The following is a 17,297-nucleotide window of genomic DNA, read 5'->3' as shown; positions in this document are numbered from 1 at the left end:
AGACCCGAAAGAGATCTTTTGATAAAATGGCCCTTGCTAGATGCCATCTTGTCTACTACAGTTAGAATTATCTGTGGTGATAACTCATTCAGAATAATCAAGCCAAAGAGACACATTTTGGGGAGGCAAATTCTGTTCCTGGTCCTATAGTTACACTTACTTTCCAAGAGATGGTATATACATTTTTGAAAGTCTAATTGTTAAAAGGCTCATAATAAAACAGGAGGCCCCTGGTTCTTCTCAGTGGCATCCACTTTCAAATTTTTAAGCAGTTCTAGCTTTGAATTGTCTTCAGTCTTTTAATTTAATTGTTTAATTTGAGACATTTTTCAATTTCTTATTGTGTTAAACAAGAATTTTGACTCTTACACTTTGCCTTCCTTCCTACATCCTTAAATCAAAATGTAATTATATTGCAAGTATTGTAATGTTTTCTCACAAATTTTGGTTAAATGCATGTTTAGTGTTTTTATTGTGATGACTATATAAATAGTGTTTACTGCTGAGCCATAAGAAGTTTCTTTCTTGTACAAATTTTACTTTTCTTGTTTTTAATGCCTTTTTTATTCATTTGCTTTGTCTTCCTTAAACCTATGTAAGATGCCTTTCTTCCATTTTCTTCAAGGTCAAAGCTGTCATATAATCTTACCATTTCTCTCCTTTTTTTGAACACCTGTCTCCAGGAGCCTTCCATCTTCCTACAGTCTAGACGTTCTCTAGGTGCGCCACACACTGGTGTACTAGGTCTTCCTTTTATCCTCACCTCATCTCTGTGTTGGATCTCCTGTTTCCTGGAAACTTCTTTTTTGTTTTCTTGTGAGGAAGATGGTCCCTGAGCTAACATCTGGGCCAGTCTTCCTCTATTTTGTACGTGGGGTGCTGGCACAGCAGGGCTTGAGTGGTGTAAGTCTGCGCCTGGGATCCGAACCTGTGAACCCCAGGTCCCCAAAGCAGAGCACGTGAACTTAACCACTATGCCACTGAGCTGGCCTCTGGAAATTTGTTTTTGTTCCCTTTTTAGTGGATTATAATCTTATTACTTTCCTGAAAAAGGGTCTGTATGAGTTACATAGATGAAGGTTGTGTATGAGTAGAAATTATTTTGTCTTCATATTTGACTGGTATTTTGGCCCAGTATAGAAGTCCTGGATAGGAAATTATTTTCCCTCAGAAAGCTGGCAAAGCTAGATAGAAATTGGAGCAGTGTTACTGTTGATAAGTCCTATTCTGTGCCTGTTACTATTTTTTTGTATATAAACAATTTATCATCTCTTGGAACATTTAGGTTTATCAGTTTATCTTTGGTATTCAAAAATTTTATGGTGATATATTTAGTTCCAATCTTTTAAAGAAATTACCCATTTTGATAGATCAGTCCTTAGATACTCTGTTATTTTTAGGAATTTTTCCCATATTTATTTGATTCTTGCTTCCTCCCATTTTCTCTTTCTTTCTGGAACTCTGAATAATCTAGTGTGGGACCTTTGAAATTGATCATATAACTTTCTTACCTTTGCGCTCTCATTCCTTTATTTGGATGGAGGGGGTCTGCTTTCTGGAAGAGTTCCTCAACTGTAAGCCTTTTTACCTATTTTAGCTTTTTGTTATATTAATGTTAAATTTCATGAGGCCTCTTATAGTGTGATTTGACTTAAAAAAATCCTATAACATCCTACTTATGTTTTGCAAATGAAATACTTCTCTGATGATTTTTAAATTTTTATCATGAAATTTCATAACATAGAAAAGCGAAATAGTGTTCATCACTGTATTTTGAAGCAGATCTTGGACATGATGTATTACTTGTAAATGTTTCAGAATTTGTCTCTGAATGATAAGGACTCCTTTAAAAATCATAACCAGGACATTATTATCACACCTACAAAATTAGCAATAATTTCTTAATATCAAATATCTAGGCAGTATTCAAAGTTTCCATTTCCTAAATGCTTATTTTTTTTTTAACAATTTCTTTGACTCATGGTCCAAATAAGGTTCATGCAATTTTAATTCTCTTTTAATTTAAAGTGTGCCTTACAGAAATTATATCTCAATGTTGTTTCAAGTGTGTTTGTCTTATTATGAGCATCTTTCAGGATGCTGTTGTTGCTTTGAAATACGTCAGTGTCTTTTATATTGCTCTCACTCTTTAGCACACTATTAAATTCTACGTTGATATTGTTTTCCTTTAGTACTTTAAAAATATTGTGTGGTCTTTTGATGTCTACTTTTGCAGCTGAGAAGTCTGTAGTCAGTATGATTGGTATTCCTTTGTAGGTAGTTTGCTTTTTTTTTCCCAGTAACTTTAAAATTTTACTCATTATCTGTGACATTCTACAGTTTATGTTCAGTGTATCTGGTGGATTTTAAAAATCTATTCAGGGCCAGCCCCGTGGCCTAGTGGTTAAGTTCAGCACACTCCAATTCATTGGCCCGGGCTCAGTTCCCAGGCGTGGACCTATACCACTCATCAGCAGCCATGCTGTGGCAGCAGTCCACATACAAATAGAGGTAGATGGGCACAGATATTAATTCAGGGCGAATGTTCCTCAGCAAAAAAAAAAATCAGCATGGTTTGTGGTATATACATTTGAAGATCAAGGACTTATAGCTTTTTTTCAGCTTGGGGTAAAAACAACTATTATCTCTAGTATTGCTTTTTTTCTATTCCTTCTATCCTCCTCTGAAATTCCTATTAGATATTTATGTCTTTGATCCATCTGGGAAAGGGAATGTGTGAAGTAGGGTTTATGTTTTTCACAGACAGCTGTTTGTCCTGATACCATTTAACAACTAGTTCATCCTTTTCCCACTGATTTTAAATGCTGCCTTTATCATGTGCTAAATGTCTAGCTACACATGAATCTGTTTCTGAAGTTAGTCTGTTTTGTTTTCTATTATTGCCCCACTATCATTCTAAGTTGCCAGAGATTTATAATGGGTTTTGAAATAGAATAGGGCAAATCATTGTTTTAATAACTGCCTTGTTGTTCATATGCCTTCATTTTTCTATAAAACTTTTAAAATCACATTGTCATGTTTCAAGAAATCTCTATTGGATGTGTAAATTAATGAAATTGCCAATGCAATTCTAATTCGAGAAAATTTGAAATCTTTATTATGTTGAGTCTTCCCATCCATGAGCATGGTGGATCTCTCCATTTATTCAGATATCTTTTCCTGTTGTCTGGTAAAGTCTTTTAGTTTTTGTAATTAGTCCTGTAACTAGAAAGAAAACCTATGGGGAATGAAAGAATGATGCTATAATACAGTTCGTAGCTTAACAACTCTAACCAGAAAGCAAACTCATTTCCTTCTTTTGAAGAGGAAGTCTAACTTTCTGATTTTGTTTTCCTTCTGAAAGAAGCGTAGGGATGTGAAAAAGTAGCTCCTCCACAAAACCTTAATTGCCATAGATTCATTCAGTTTATTCAGTAAATATTTGTCGAGTGTCTCTCATGTGCTGAGGAATGTTCTAGGTACTCAGAATACAGCAATGAGCAAATCAGACAGAAATCTATTTCTATATTATTTATACTAAAGTGGCAGAATACAATCCGCCTGTCAAAGATCTTTGTCTAAATAAAAATCGTAGGGGCCAGCCCGGTGGCACAGTGGTTAAGTTTGAACATTCCGCTTCAGTGGCCCGGGGTTCGCTGGTTCAGATTCCAGGTGCGGACATGGCAGCGCGTGGCAAGCCATGTGTGGTAGGCGTCCCACATATAACGTAGAGGAGGATGGGCACGGATGTTAGCTCAGGGCCAGTCTTCCTCAGAAAAAAAGAGGAAGATTGGCAGATGTTAACTCAGGACTAATCTTCCTTGGAAATAAATAAATAAATAAAAATTGTATAATTTTGTCCATCAAAACTGAACTCTACTGAAGTATAATACTGAGGTAGAATGCTTGCATTTGAAGGTTATTTAATTTTCAAAAAGTGAGACTTGTAAAAACATTAGCATAATAAGTTATGCTATGATTTGTTGTAATCTTTAAAGTATGCAGGTATTCACCTTTTGTATCTACACTGAGTTGTTTAGCTATTTATATTAAAGCCATTGTAAAAATTATTCAGCCATAAAAAAATTGACATTTGGGGCCGGCCCTGTGGCCTAGTGGTTACATTTGCATGCTCTGCTTTGGCGGCCCAGGGTTTTACTAGTTCAGATCTTGGGCGCGGACATGGCACCACTCATTAGGTCATGTTGAGGCAGCATCCCACATGCCACAACTAGAGGGACCCACAACTAAAAATACACAACTATGTACTGGGGGGATTTGGGGAGAAAAAGCAAAAAAAAAAAATTGACGTCTAATATTGTTAATATGGCTAAAGCCTCACTCCCAAAGCTTGGAACGTAGTTCATGCTTCTTTGTTGATTCCTGTCCAGGTTTAGATGGAATAAGTTATCATAAGGAAATATAGACTTTGGGGAGAGAGATTAAATTGGAGGTAATCAAATGAACATTTGTTTCAAAGTCTCGTATCTACTTTTAATAACTCCAATAAAATTCCTCAGTAGGGTAGCAGCCAAATTATCAGCCCTAGTAATCATATGTGATGTTATTCAGGTAAACATGAAGTTACATATAGGACAAATAAATTTTCCTAAAACATTTGTGTTTAGCAGGAGAATTACTTTTCCATTCCAAAAAATTAACTTTAAAAGTTGAAAAATATTCATGAAATTTAATTAAACAACCATGCCTTTTTTGACTGGTTCTCATTAGCTTTTAATTTTTATTTTTTTAATAATGCATGCTCTTTCCACCGAGGGCTGAGAAGCAGTCTGCAGGAGAAGCCAATATAAATAACCAAGATGACAGTCTAGAAGGGGGCCAAGGGTGACTATATTGCATGTTAGTACAAATCCCAGTAAAGAGTTTAAACTGATCAGATGTTTCTGGGAGGTAAGTGAGAGGGCCTACAATTTTTTTTACCTTGCATCCAATGGGGCCCTGTTTCCACCTTTCTTCTTTTACCTGAACCTGCCTCTTTGGCTACAGGGAGGACACCCAGTGAAATGCATCCCAGCCCTGATTGGATCAGAGAAGCAAGAAAAGAAACATCCTGATCTCTCTACCCTATTGTGTGGGCAGCTGTTACTTTCAGACTCTCAAGATGACGGCCACTGACCTATCCCCCATATGGTCTCTGCCTGCACAGGACTCTGCCTGTTTCTGTGTGAGAAAATCTGAGGAGGAAAGGATGGGGGCTGGATTTCCGGCAACGTGGTTACAGGGACCAGTGACCTTTAAAGATGTGGCTGTGGAGTTCACCCAGGAGGAGTGGCTGATGCTCGACTCTGCTCAGAGAAGTATGTACAGAGATGTGATGTTGGAAAACTACATAAATCTCACTTCAGTGGAATATCAATTATGCAAGCCTACTGTGATCTCCCTGTTGGGTCAAGAAGAGATAAGAATTATAAAAAGGAGAATTCCCCAAGGCACCTATTCAGACTGGGAGATTCAACTTAAAGCCAAAGAATCAACTCCTAAGCAGAATATTTTGGGGGACAAATTGTCCAATGGAGTGAAAATGATAAGATTCACAGTGGATGATTGGTCCTCTACATTCAGAGAAGACTGGCAATGCTGTAAGATCAGAAAACAGCACAAGATTCCAGAGGGACGTTTGAGGCAAGTGACATTTAGCCAAAAGAAAACAGCATCTCAGGAGAGACTCTGTGACTGTCATGAATTAGAGGAAAACTCTAAGCTTAGATCAAAACTTGTTTTTTCAAAGAGAGTTTCCACCAGTAAACATTGCCATAAATGTTACTTAGATATTGAGTGTTTAAAACATAATTTGATGCTAAACAATTATGAGAAAAACTCTGTAAGTGAGAAGCTCTGTGAAAGTTATGAATATGATAGTGCCCTGTGGCATCTTGAAAGAACTCAAACAGCACAAAAAGAGTCCACGTGCTCCAAACATGGTATACACTTCAAACATAATTTGCCTCCTCTATGTAACAATTTTCATGTGGTGGAGGATTCCTACACATGTAATAAAAACAAAACCTTTTGTCATCGTTCATCCTGTAAGCAACAGGAGCAGACTTCTACTAGAGAGAAACATGAATGTAATCAGTGTGGAAAAGCCTTCAAAAGGGTTTCTAATCTTATTTTGCACAAGAGAAATCACAAGAGTGAGAAACAATATGAATGTAAAGAATGTGGGAAAGTCTTCCATGATTCCTCAACCCTAAGGAGACATGCAAGAACTCACACTGGTGAGAAACCCTATGAATGTAACCAATGTGGAAAAGCTTTTAGTCAAAAAACGTCTCTTAAGGCTCATGTGAGAACTCACACTGGAGAGAAACCTTATGAATGTAATCATTGTGGGAAATCCTTTGGCACAAGTTCTTACCTTATAGTGCACAAGAGAATACACACTGGGGAGAAACTCCATGAGTGCAGTGACTGTGGAAAAGCCTTCTACACAAGCTCTCATCTTAAGGTCCACAGGAAAATACACACTGGGGAGAATCTTTATAAATGCAGTGACTATGGGAAAGGTTTTAGTGGTCGCTCATCCCTTAGAATGCATGTGCGAACTCTTTCTGCAGAGAAACATTATGAGTGCAATCAGTGTGGAAAAGCCTTTAAAAGGATTTCTTATCTTACTTTGCACAAGAGAAGTCACAAGGGTGAGAAACAATATGAATGCAAAGAATGTGGGAAGGTCGTCCATGATTCCTCAACCCTAAGGAGACATGTAAGAACTCACACTGGTGAGAAACCCTATGAATGTAACCAATGTGGAAAAGCTTTTAGTCAAAAAACGTCTCTTAAGGCTCATGTGAGAACTCACACTGGAGAGAAACCTTATGAGTGTAATCACTGTGGGAAATCCTTTGGCACAAGTTCTTACCTTATAGTGCACAAGAGAATACACACTGGGAAGAAACTCCATGAGTGCAGTGACTGTGGAAAAGCCTTCAACACAAGCTCTCAACTTAAAGCTCACAAGAAAATACACATCAGAGAGTCCCTACGAAGGCAGTGACTCTGGGAAAGTTTTTAGTGGTTGCTCATCCCTCATATGGGAGAGAAATCCTATGAATGTAACCGATGCAGAAAAACCTTCGTCAGAATTCCTCACTTACTACACACAAGAGAATTCTGACTGAGAGACAAACCCTGTAAGAGTTGGGAATGTAGAATTGCTTTTTGCATTGTCTTAAGGTGGGCTCCAAGCTCATCGTATCAGTCTTTGTTCTTTAAAATAAGCATTAAAGCTATAAATAGTCCTCTAAATACTCTCATAGCTACATAGCACAGTCAGCTCTGTTAATTTATCTTGTTTATTTCTAAATGTTGTCTAATTATTGATGTTTTTCATCCATCGCTATTTAGAATTGTCAGTTTTTAATGTGTGGGGTAAGATTTTCAGTTACCTTCTTATTATTGATTTCTAAGTTAATTGCATTATGTCCAGAGTATCTGGACTATACAGTAGTACTTTATTGGTATTGTCTTGAGAGTTACTTTCAGGCCTGGTGTGGCAGATATTGCTAGTAGCCAGTCGAACAGCCAGCTCATGCTTCCCTACTGACAACCGTCTTTTAGCTCACAGCACCAATGTGTCTAGTTATGTAACTCTTGTCAGCCTCCTTGCAGCCCAGTGTAGTCATACACCTCATTCTCCAGTAATCAAAAGTAGATCACTGGGAAGTGACTCAGCTGGTTTTTTCTCTGTGCCTTTTGCACTTTGCCTTTCTGCCTTCCCTATTCTCTCTTTGAATTTTCCATTCCTAGAACTGAAGGACCCATCTTGTGACCATGAGAATGATAACCGTGGCCTTAGCATGTTATAGAAGAAATAGATCCTGGTTCCCCAGAGACATCTTTAAATGGCTGTACCAGCACTGTACTGCTTACATCTGGATATCTTTTTATGTGAGAAAAATAAGCTTATTGACCTTTTTAAAAGCAGTGTATGAATACAGTCAATATAGTAACCTTGTCTAAGAAAAAGGAGAAGACCACAGAGGTATGTAGAGTTAAATGTTTTATGTTGGATGTACAAATTTGGATAGGAACATAGAAAAGGGAGGAATGTTGACAGAACTTTTTTGCTTAGGTTGGAGATGATGGAGCTGAGGTCACTGAAAACAGGTGATCAGAGAAGCAAGAAGGAAATCCCAACATTTCAGTATTAGAAACCAAGAGAGTTTTCAGTTAGAGGGGAAGTTACCAATTTTAAATGCTGAATGAAGCCCTTGAGATTTTGCTACTTGGTCTTACAGATGCTGACCAGGTTAGTTTTGTTAAAAAAGCAAAATATGGAAGGAGGAGCCTATGATGGAAGAAGAAGGTGGTAGTTGCAGTTTTAGCAATGTTAACTTTATACAGAATTCTGAGACATCCAGACGAACAGGCCGATAATGCAGTTCTGGACCTGAGGAGGTGTCTGGGATAAAGATACATATTTCAGCAACACCAGTAAGATAGGCTTTGTGGAGGTGACTGAGATTTCATAGGGAAAATGGATGAAAATGTGAAAAGAGAATGTCTACCACTGACCATGAAGACCGCCTATATTTAACAGTAGGATAAAACAAGGAACCTTAGTGGATAAGAGGAAAACCAGAAAGACTGGAGTTTTACCAAACCAAGACAAACGTGTTTCGAGAAGGAAGGTAAAGTCAGTTGTTTTAAATACTGTGTGAGGTCAAATTAGATGAAGTCTTGGAAAGTGAACACATCATTTAGCAATGTGAAGATTATTGTTGACCCTAGTTGGTGATAATGACATGTTGAGGTTGGGTGGTAGGTTGGTATGAGTTTAGGAATCAGTAAACCATGAAGAAGTAAAGACTGAATATAGATAAGTCTGAATAGTAGGAGAAAGATAGCATAGTAGCTGGAGAGTGATTTGGTCAAGGGAAAATATTTTTAAAACTATGAGGAACTAGAACATGTTTAAATTCTAATGTGATGTATCCGGTATGGAGAGGCTAAATATGCAGGCCTAGAAGAGGTACAGGCGATACCATAATGTTCTTGAGGAGGGGGTGGAGGTACCTGGAACACAGATAGAAGGGTTGATGTTTGCTATAAGAAGGGCTGCTTCCACCATTCAGAAGAAAAGGAGGAATGGACGGGTTAGTTTTAATTACCTGTTTCCTTATATGTAAGTTAATCGAGCTGTCCCCAGAGCATCTGATCCATACAGTGCTGTTTGTTTGGTTTCTTAAGAGCTGCTTTCTGGCCCAGTGATCAGACACTGCTGGTTGCTAACCTGATACACATTTCCTCCTCCTCCTTAACTAATAGAACCCCAGTTTTGCTTAGAGTAGCAGCATGTCCACTTAGACAACTCCTCCCCCAAGCCTCCCTGGCCAAGAGTAGCCCTTCCCCCTGTTGCTAGCTAGTAAAATATAGACATGAGATTGGAAGTTTTGTGGTAAGATTGTCTGCTGAGAGTAAAATGGATGAACGACCTCTCAGAGGTTTTAGTGAAGAAGATGCTCATGCATGTGAAAGTCTTGCCTGGTTAGCAGTGGGCCTCTAGTGGGGAGGAAGCAAAGCAAACAGCACAGTGTAGGAAGGAGGGGTCCAGTGGAATAGAGACCGCAACAAGGAAGAAAGACGGAGAGTGGGATGCCAGCTGGGATAAGGAGCCTCAAAGCAGGGGTTTTATGAGAGGCTGCGGTTGTTAGAAGCAATACTGGAGAGCATGGGGGCCACAGTGTGCGTGGAAATAAACAGCCCTTCTTTGATGATTGTTGTCAAGTAGGTTTTTTCCAGGGCATAGCCAAGTTTAAGTTAAGGCGAGGCAATGAAGGGAAAGTTTAGGGAAGTTGTCGAGGACATCAAAGAGCTTGTCACTCAGGGGAATCTCAGAGTGCACCATGGTAACGGTTTCCAGAAGGGCAGGAATTTGGGGTTTCTGGATGGGGCATGAGGAATGCAGAAGATTGTCATGATGACAGTACTGAGAGAGAAACTAAGATCAGAGCTGGGGGTTGGCTGAGACTTTCGGCTGTGACCAGTCAAAACAATTTGGAGGGAGGATGGATGAAATCCCAGCAGGTTCTAAGAAGACGATGGACACTTGGGTCTAATACGATTCACGTATGGCTTGGAAAGGAGAGCCTGCAGTCATGCTGTGGATGCAAGTATTCCTTTGGTCTGCTAGGATTAGCAGCCCTCAAGGGTATAGCAGTAGCAGGCACCAGCTGGAAAGTGATCCCAAATGCACGTGGTCCTTGCATGAGGGGATCATCTTAAGTGGTACTCAGAAAGGGGGGTTGTGCTCTGCTTGGTTGGGGATTGGAATTTATGTACTAATTTTGGCACACCAGCAGCTGTGGACTCTCAGTCTCACCCAGAGGACTGCACCTGGATTTTATTGCAATGGCCTCATGACTCGTTTCCCTGACTCAAATCTTACTTTGTTCCAATGTTTTGTATGCAGCTACCACAGTACCCTCCTATTATTTTTTATTCTTGTTGGTAGCTTTTAATTATAAAACTAACGCATGCGAGAAAAAAACTGTAAACCTCTGTCCTACGCAAGAGAAGGGAAAGCCTTTCCTCATTCCCAGATTCTGCTGCCTTAGAAATTTAACACTGGACAAGTGAACCTTCTGTCAGACTTTGTTCTGTGTACGTACAAATATACTGTTTTCTTTTCATAAAAGTTGTCATACCTTTCATTCCATATCTTTTTTTAAACATATCTTTCTATGTCAGCATATGTAGTTCTATTTCGTTCTTAATAGCTGCTTAGTGTTTGATCATATGGATGTACCATAACCTGTTTCATCCATTTTCCTCTCCAGGTGTTTTGTAACAAGCAGCAATAACGCAGTGAACGATACTGTTTATATAGCTTGCTTTCCTTTCCTCTGTTCTCCACAGTGCTCCCAGGGTGATCCATTGAGAGTACTAAGCTGATTATATTACATTTGACTTTTAAATCCTCCACTGCCTTTTTCCTCCTTTAAGATAAAATCTTTTTACAAGACTTTTCATGTTCAAACTCTTAACTGTCTTTCAGGCCACACCTCTTGCTGCTACTCTTCACTCTCTGGACCTTAACCTGGCGTATGCATCCTTTAGGTATTGTATCCCATATCTGCTTTAACAACGCTTTTCACACTTTCACAGTATTGCCTGTTTAATTATGTATCTTGTCTTCTAAACTGTAAGGTGGGAACTTTAAGTTGTTGAGTGTTTTACTCCTAGTACTTGACCCATAGTAGGTATTCATTTAAATGTTTAAGGTTTTTCAATAAATTTTGTGCCTTTTCTTTTTTGCTTGGCATTTCATTGTAGGCTTAACTTAAAATAAGGGCCGGGTTTTAAATGATTGTATAAGGCAAAAGTTGCATGGAGTCAGTATTTTTTTCTAAGCACTAGAGTCACGCTCAGCATTGCAGGTGTTCTACCAGGACAGGCACGCAGAGACTAACACTGTTGAGAGAGCTGCAGCTTAAGGTTTGTTCACATTCCCTCCCTCTCTCATTCCCTCTCCCACTCCCCGGCACAAGCCCGTTAGTTTCTTTTGTGTGGTCAGTGTTCATTTGTTGCTACATTGTATATTATATTAAAAGGAGTGGAATGACCCAGTGTTGGTGAGGGTGCAGTGTTCTTTAGGCTTCTGATGGAAGCGTAAATTAATACAGCCTGTCTGGGGGACATGTAAGCAGTGTGTGTCCAAAGTGAGAATATTCATAACCTTTAACCTAACAATTTTTTCTGAGCTTTTATAAAAGAACTGCATTCAAGCATGTATAAGTAACATAGTCTTCTCAGTTTTATGCTGTAATGAAAAACTGGAAAATTCCTAAATTCATAATAATAGCTAATTGGTTTTAAAAATTATGTATGTCCATAAAATGGAATATAATGCAGTCATTAAAATGTAATTATATATTTATTGATGTGGATGTATGTAATATAGTGTGATTTTTAAATACAATTACACAATATCAGAGTGTGAACATGTTTTTATTAAAAAATATATTGTAAATATATATATATATGTGTGCACTGAAAATATCCTGGAAGCATGTAAACCAAAATGTCACCAGTGGTTATTTCTGAGTCATAATTTTCTTCTTTTACTTGTGTGTTAAGTTTTCTAGTTTACATAGGAAACAAACCTAAGTTGTCTATTTTTTTAAGTAAGCATTTCCATATGAACTTAATAAATAATTTCCAAAACAATGATTTTAATATCTTCAAAGTTGTAAATAGATTTGCTTAGCCTGTTCTTGGATATATAGATTCTACCCATTTTTTTAAATGTCATAATTTTTTTAACATTTTTAAAACCACCTTTTCTGTCTCCAACTTTTTAAAGGCAACTTTTTGAAAGTGTTACTATAGGGCATGGGCTCTTTTTAAACTTGATGTATAAATTACCTCTAGGCAACTTTCAAAATCTGAGGGAAACAAATAAGGTGCTATAAGTATAGGGGGACCTATGTTAGACAAGGCCATCAGGAAAGGCCTGCACGAGGGCACATTTAAGCTGAAATCTGAGGGAAATTAAGGAGTCATCCATGGGGCATGGGGGAGTGGAGGAACAGAAGAGCTTTCTAAGTAGGACAGCAAGAGTGAAAGTCCTCATTTAGACCTTGGTGTATTTGTGGGGAAAAAAAATTATAGGCAGTAGCAGGAACTCTGTTAGGCAAGGGGGTAAGGAAAAGAGTATGTGAAACCAGGTGGGAAAGTAGGCCAGATCACAAAAGACCACTTATGGCAGGAGTTTATATTTTTATTTGAAGAGCTATGAGAAACTCTTTTGGGATCTTTGATAAGAGATTGAAATTATTTGTTTTAAAAAGATCACACTGGCTGTTGTATAGTCTTGGGAGACTAGGAGGCTACTTTAGTAGTTCATATATGAAATTTGAATGACTGAAAATGGTGTCATTTCCTTAGCATACAGAGTTCTTTTAAGACAATAAAATAAGACATTTGTTTAACATAAACAGGAAATTCAAACTATTATATGTCATGACTTAAACTCACCTGTAATTTAAGAAATGCATATCGGATAAAATACTTTTCATGTATTGGCAAAACTTCACCTTGAGTCTGACATTTCTAAAATATTTTCTGATCACTTTGCATTTTTCTACATAATATGTTGTCCTCCATGATATTGAGGGTATTGGTGATGCAGAATTTTGTCTTTTTTTTTTTTTTAAGATTTTATTTTTTTCCTTTTTCTCCCCAAAGCCCCCCAGTACATAGTTGTATATTCTTCGTTGTGGGTCCTTCTAGTTGTGGCATGGGGGACGCTGCCTCAGCGTGGTTTGATGAGCAGTGCCATGTCCGCGCCCAGGCTTCAAACCAACGAAACACTGGGCCGCCTGCAGCGGAGCGCACGAACTTAACCACTCTGCCATGGGGCCAGCCCCGCAGAATTTCTTAAAAGAATTCTTTTCTTAAAATTCATTTCTTAAAGGAATTTTTTAGACACCAGATGAATAATTTGTTTACCTTTTCTTTACTACCTTTTTCTCTCCTACTCTTTAAAGACTGAAAGTGTTGCTGAAGATTTGGACTCTTTCTTCCAAGTCACATCTGCAAGTTTTGCTGCCTCTCTGCTCTGAGATTCCTTCCATCTCTTCAGAGGGATTTCATACGTTTCCTGTCCTTAGTTCATTGTTTCATATGATAGGAAATTCTTTGATGGCATTTCTCAGTAACATTACCTGACCCAGCTATTTGTGGTGTCTTATTTTAAATCCTCTAAAGCATTTGGGTTTTGCTTTCCAAAAAGTATGGAATTTTGGTGATTGTTGCAACAACTATTTACTTCACTAATATTGAATGTACCTGTTGCTCTACATTCATGGTAACTTCTTGTTTTAATGCTGAAGCTTAGTGTAATAATCTTTTGAGAGACTTCTAAAAACTTTTTTTTATCAAAGCATGACAATATATAGAGAAATCTGTACCGCTTAGTGGGTTCCCCCAAATAGAATACACTTCTTTAGCCAGCTTGTAGAGCAAGAGAGAGCCAAATTAGTGCTTTCACCACTTCCCCAGTGTTGCTGGGATCTTACACTTGTTCTACTCTTTTTATTCCCTCAGGTTATCTGTTACAGTCAAGCTTTTATATGTTTTTATTTATTTGTTTTTGAGGAAAGATTAGCCCTGAGCTAACATCTGCTGCCAGTCCTCTTTTTGCTGAGAAAAACTGGCCCTGAACTAACATCTGTGCCCAGCTTCCTCTATTTTGTATGTGGGATGCCACTACAGCATGGCTTGATGAACAGTGTGTAGGTTTGTGCCCAGGATCTGAACTGGTGAAACCTGGGCCACCAAAGCCAAGTGCGTGAACTTAACTGCTACACCACCAGGCTGGCCCGTCATACCTTTTAAAACTTCATGTATATTTTAAACTCCACCAGGTACCATTACTGTGTTAATATTCATTTATGTCAAGGCTTGCAAACTTTCTCTGTAAAGGCTCAGATAGGAATATTTTAGGCTTTGCAGGCCATATATAGTTGCATATTCTTCGTTTTTCAAACAGTTATTTAAAAATGTGAAAACCATTCTTAGCTCAGAGGCCCTGATCTGGCCAATAGGCCATGGTTTCCCAATACTTATATTTACCAACATATTTACCTCCAGTGTTCTTCATTACTCCTGCACTGCGAAGTGTCCATCTTGATCATTTCATACTGCCTAAAGAACTCATCTTAATATTTTTTCTGGCATAGGCATGCTACCACAAATTCCCTCCATTTTTATCTGAAACATCTTTATTTCCAGAGGATTTTTAGCTTGGTATAGAAATCTAGATTGGCAGAGGTGTTTTTTTAATTTCAGCACTTTAAAGGTGCCATTTCATCATCTTCTGACTTCCATCATTTCATATGATAAGGAAGCTCTCAGTCTCAGTGTTGCTCCTGTGAGGTCGTGTGTTTCCCCCTTTGGCTTCTAGTAACCAGGTTTTTTCTTTTATTGTGGTGTGCAGAGTTGTGATCTTTCTATTGAGCCTGCTTGGAATTTGCTGAGCTTGGATCTGTAGGTTGATATCTTTCATCATTTTGTAAGGTTCTTGATTAACTCTTCAAACTGAAATTGAAAACACATCTGAAATTAAGCGTTTAATAGATGGACTTAACAGCAAACTGAACACAGCGTAACAAAAGATCAGTGAACTGGAAGGCAAGTCAATAAAAAAATACTGAAACAGAGAGATGGGGGTGAGGGGAATGAGAGAGGATGAAAGCGTAAGAGACATAGACATTTAGGACATACTCAAACGTTCTAACGTGTAATTAGAGTCTAAACGAAGAGGATGACATATGAGAAATATTTGAGGAGTTAAGTGCTTATTTTTTATAGATTCTACTTACCAGTGGAAATTCTTCAGTATTTTTGCCTTTTTCTTCCATCCTTTTCTGTATTTTCTTTAGTATATTAACCATACTTATATTTAAATCCTTGTCTTTCTCTTAGTTATTGATTGTATAATCCTGTTCTTCACATGCTTAGTAATTTTTATTGTATGCTAGACATGTTTAAAAGAACCCTAGGGGCCCCAGGTGATGTTACCTTCTACCAGAGAGTTTCTCTTTTCCTGTCTTACGGTTTGAGGCGCTCATCATGCCTGTACAACCACAGATTGAGCTGGGTCAGAGCTAGTTTGAATTTTTAGTAAGACTCAGTTTACCTCTATTTAGCCTTTGTACTTTGGATATGCCTCTCATAAACTTTAAATCTGAGGGCTTGGTAGGTCCTAGCCTCCTTAACCTCCTGCCCCATGCAGCTTCAAAATTTGACAAATGGCTTGAGAAAGAGACTGGCCATGTATTTAAGTAGTTACCCTTCACTGGTGGGTTTTTCATTCCCAAGTACCACAGACACTGCAGACACTTGACTCTGCCTTTTAGAACCTGTAAGTCTAGCTCCCTACCTCCTGCACAGCCCTAAAGCCCAGCAAGCATCCCACGGGGGAGAACCAGCTGTGCAATTGAAGCTTCTCAAGTTTCTAATCTGCCAGCTCAACCTCAAGTGACCACTATAACTTTTGTGATTCTCCTTCCCCCAGCAAAGGCCCTTTGCCTGGGCCAAGCCCAATCTTCAGCCCACGTCCAAAATCAGTAAATGTTTACAAGGGGAAAAAAATTGCCTGTGATTCTCAGATCCCCACAGAAGGGTTGTCCTCTCTTTGGAATTTTGATTCATCTAGTCCTTATTGCTTCCACAGCTCTAGGATGCCTTTAAAAATATGATTTTTATAATTAATCTTCTTTATCTGGTTGTTGCTACCATACTGCATCCTATCTAGAAGCAGCCTTTTGAAGATGTAAATAGCAGTTAAACTCTATTGCATAGTAACAACATTGCATTCAGTTGAAGGGATAACAGTTAAGAGATATAACCATATCTGACATGCACAACTGCATGACAGTGCATCTAGGAGTGGCCAGAGGTTGATAGTCCCTCAGCTGTACGCTTGATTGTAAGCAGGAGAATTACTCAGAAGGTAAGCTCAAATTAATTCAGAAAAGGTTTCACACAGACAGTATTATATAGGGAGTCATATTCCAGAAAAGATTGCACGTGTTATGTGAAGAGTGCTCTTCTATAAAGGATAGACATGTTCATTGGGAGTATGATGCTTTTATAATGTATGGATAATTGAATAATCATGACAACAGAGTAATAAAAATATTTTAACTGTCACAGAGGTATAAATAATGGTTGCATTCCTGAGTGCTTCCCATAAATTTCACACATCTTAAATACAAACCTAAGAAAATTGTGTCTGAAATACAAATTCTTACACTACATAGATCAAAATATTCAAACTGGCTGTTTACCCCTTCACATAATTGAGATGGTTACATGTATATCACCATTGTTTCTCTGTCTCAACAGTACCAATTAAGACTGCAATAATGTTTTGCTATACAAGTAATTTAAAGTGTGGTATTATATACTTTTCTCCTGTTTGCTTTTAGATCTTAATATGTCTGGCTATTGTAACCGAATTTCCTCTTGAAAAACAGGCAACATTTTTTTAGTCAGCTACCTCTAGAAAGCACCACAGCTTACAAAAAATGATTCTTATGTTAAATATGGAAAGATGTAACAGATTTATGTGCTAAAATTGAGTGGAAGAAAGCAGCTATGAACCTTGCCAGCACCTTCTTGCTGTAACAAAGCATACTGAATAAACAAAAATATCCAAACTATTCATGAGTGTTTTGACATCTCCTTTACTATATACTCTAGGAATTACCTGTATTTAATGGTTTTAATACTTTATCTGTATTTTAATTTGGTTGAAAATAATA

The 17,297-nt window shown here is 38.0% G+C and overlaps 1 protein-coding gene across 9 annotated transcripts in view; it reads left to right on the top strand.

Annotated features, from left to right (window-relative positions):
• Positions 1 to 17,297, top strand: part of ZNF891 (zinc finger protein 891) — a 30,835-nt gene that overhangs the window by 3,281 nt on the left and 10,257 nt on the right. For 2 of the 9 annotated variants that reach the window (XR_011420901.1, XR_011420900.1), the window contains exon 3: positions 11,021 to 11,082. The exons of 1 other annotated variant lie outside the window; for it this stretch is intronic. Coding sequence is in view for 3 of the 8 variants with exons in the window: in XM_023648175.2 (XP_023503943.2) it covers positions 5,123 to 7,018 (1,896 nt within the window). In the remaining 5 variants the exon portion in view is untranslated. Of the gene's footprint in view, positions 1 to 5,007; positions 12,196 to 13,514; positions 17,196 to 17,297 lie in introns of those variants that run through there. 6 more of the 9 variants (XM_023648175.2, XM_023648176.2, XR_002810105.2 and 3 more) reach the window with 5 other exon arrangements.

The sequence above is a fragment of the Equus caballus genome, chromosome 8, assembly GCF_041296265.1.
Source record: "Equus caballus isolate H_3958 breed thoroughbred chromosome 8, TB-T2T, whole genome shotgun sequence".
NCBI lineage: Eukaryota > Metazoa > Chordata > Mammalia > Perissodactyla > Equidae > Equus > Equus caballus.
This window is presented reverse-complemented; position numbering and strand designations above follow the sequence as displayed.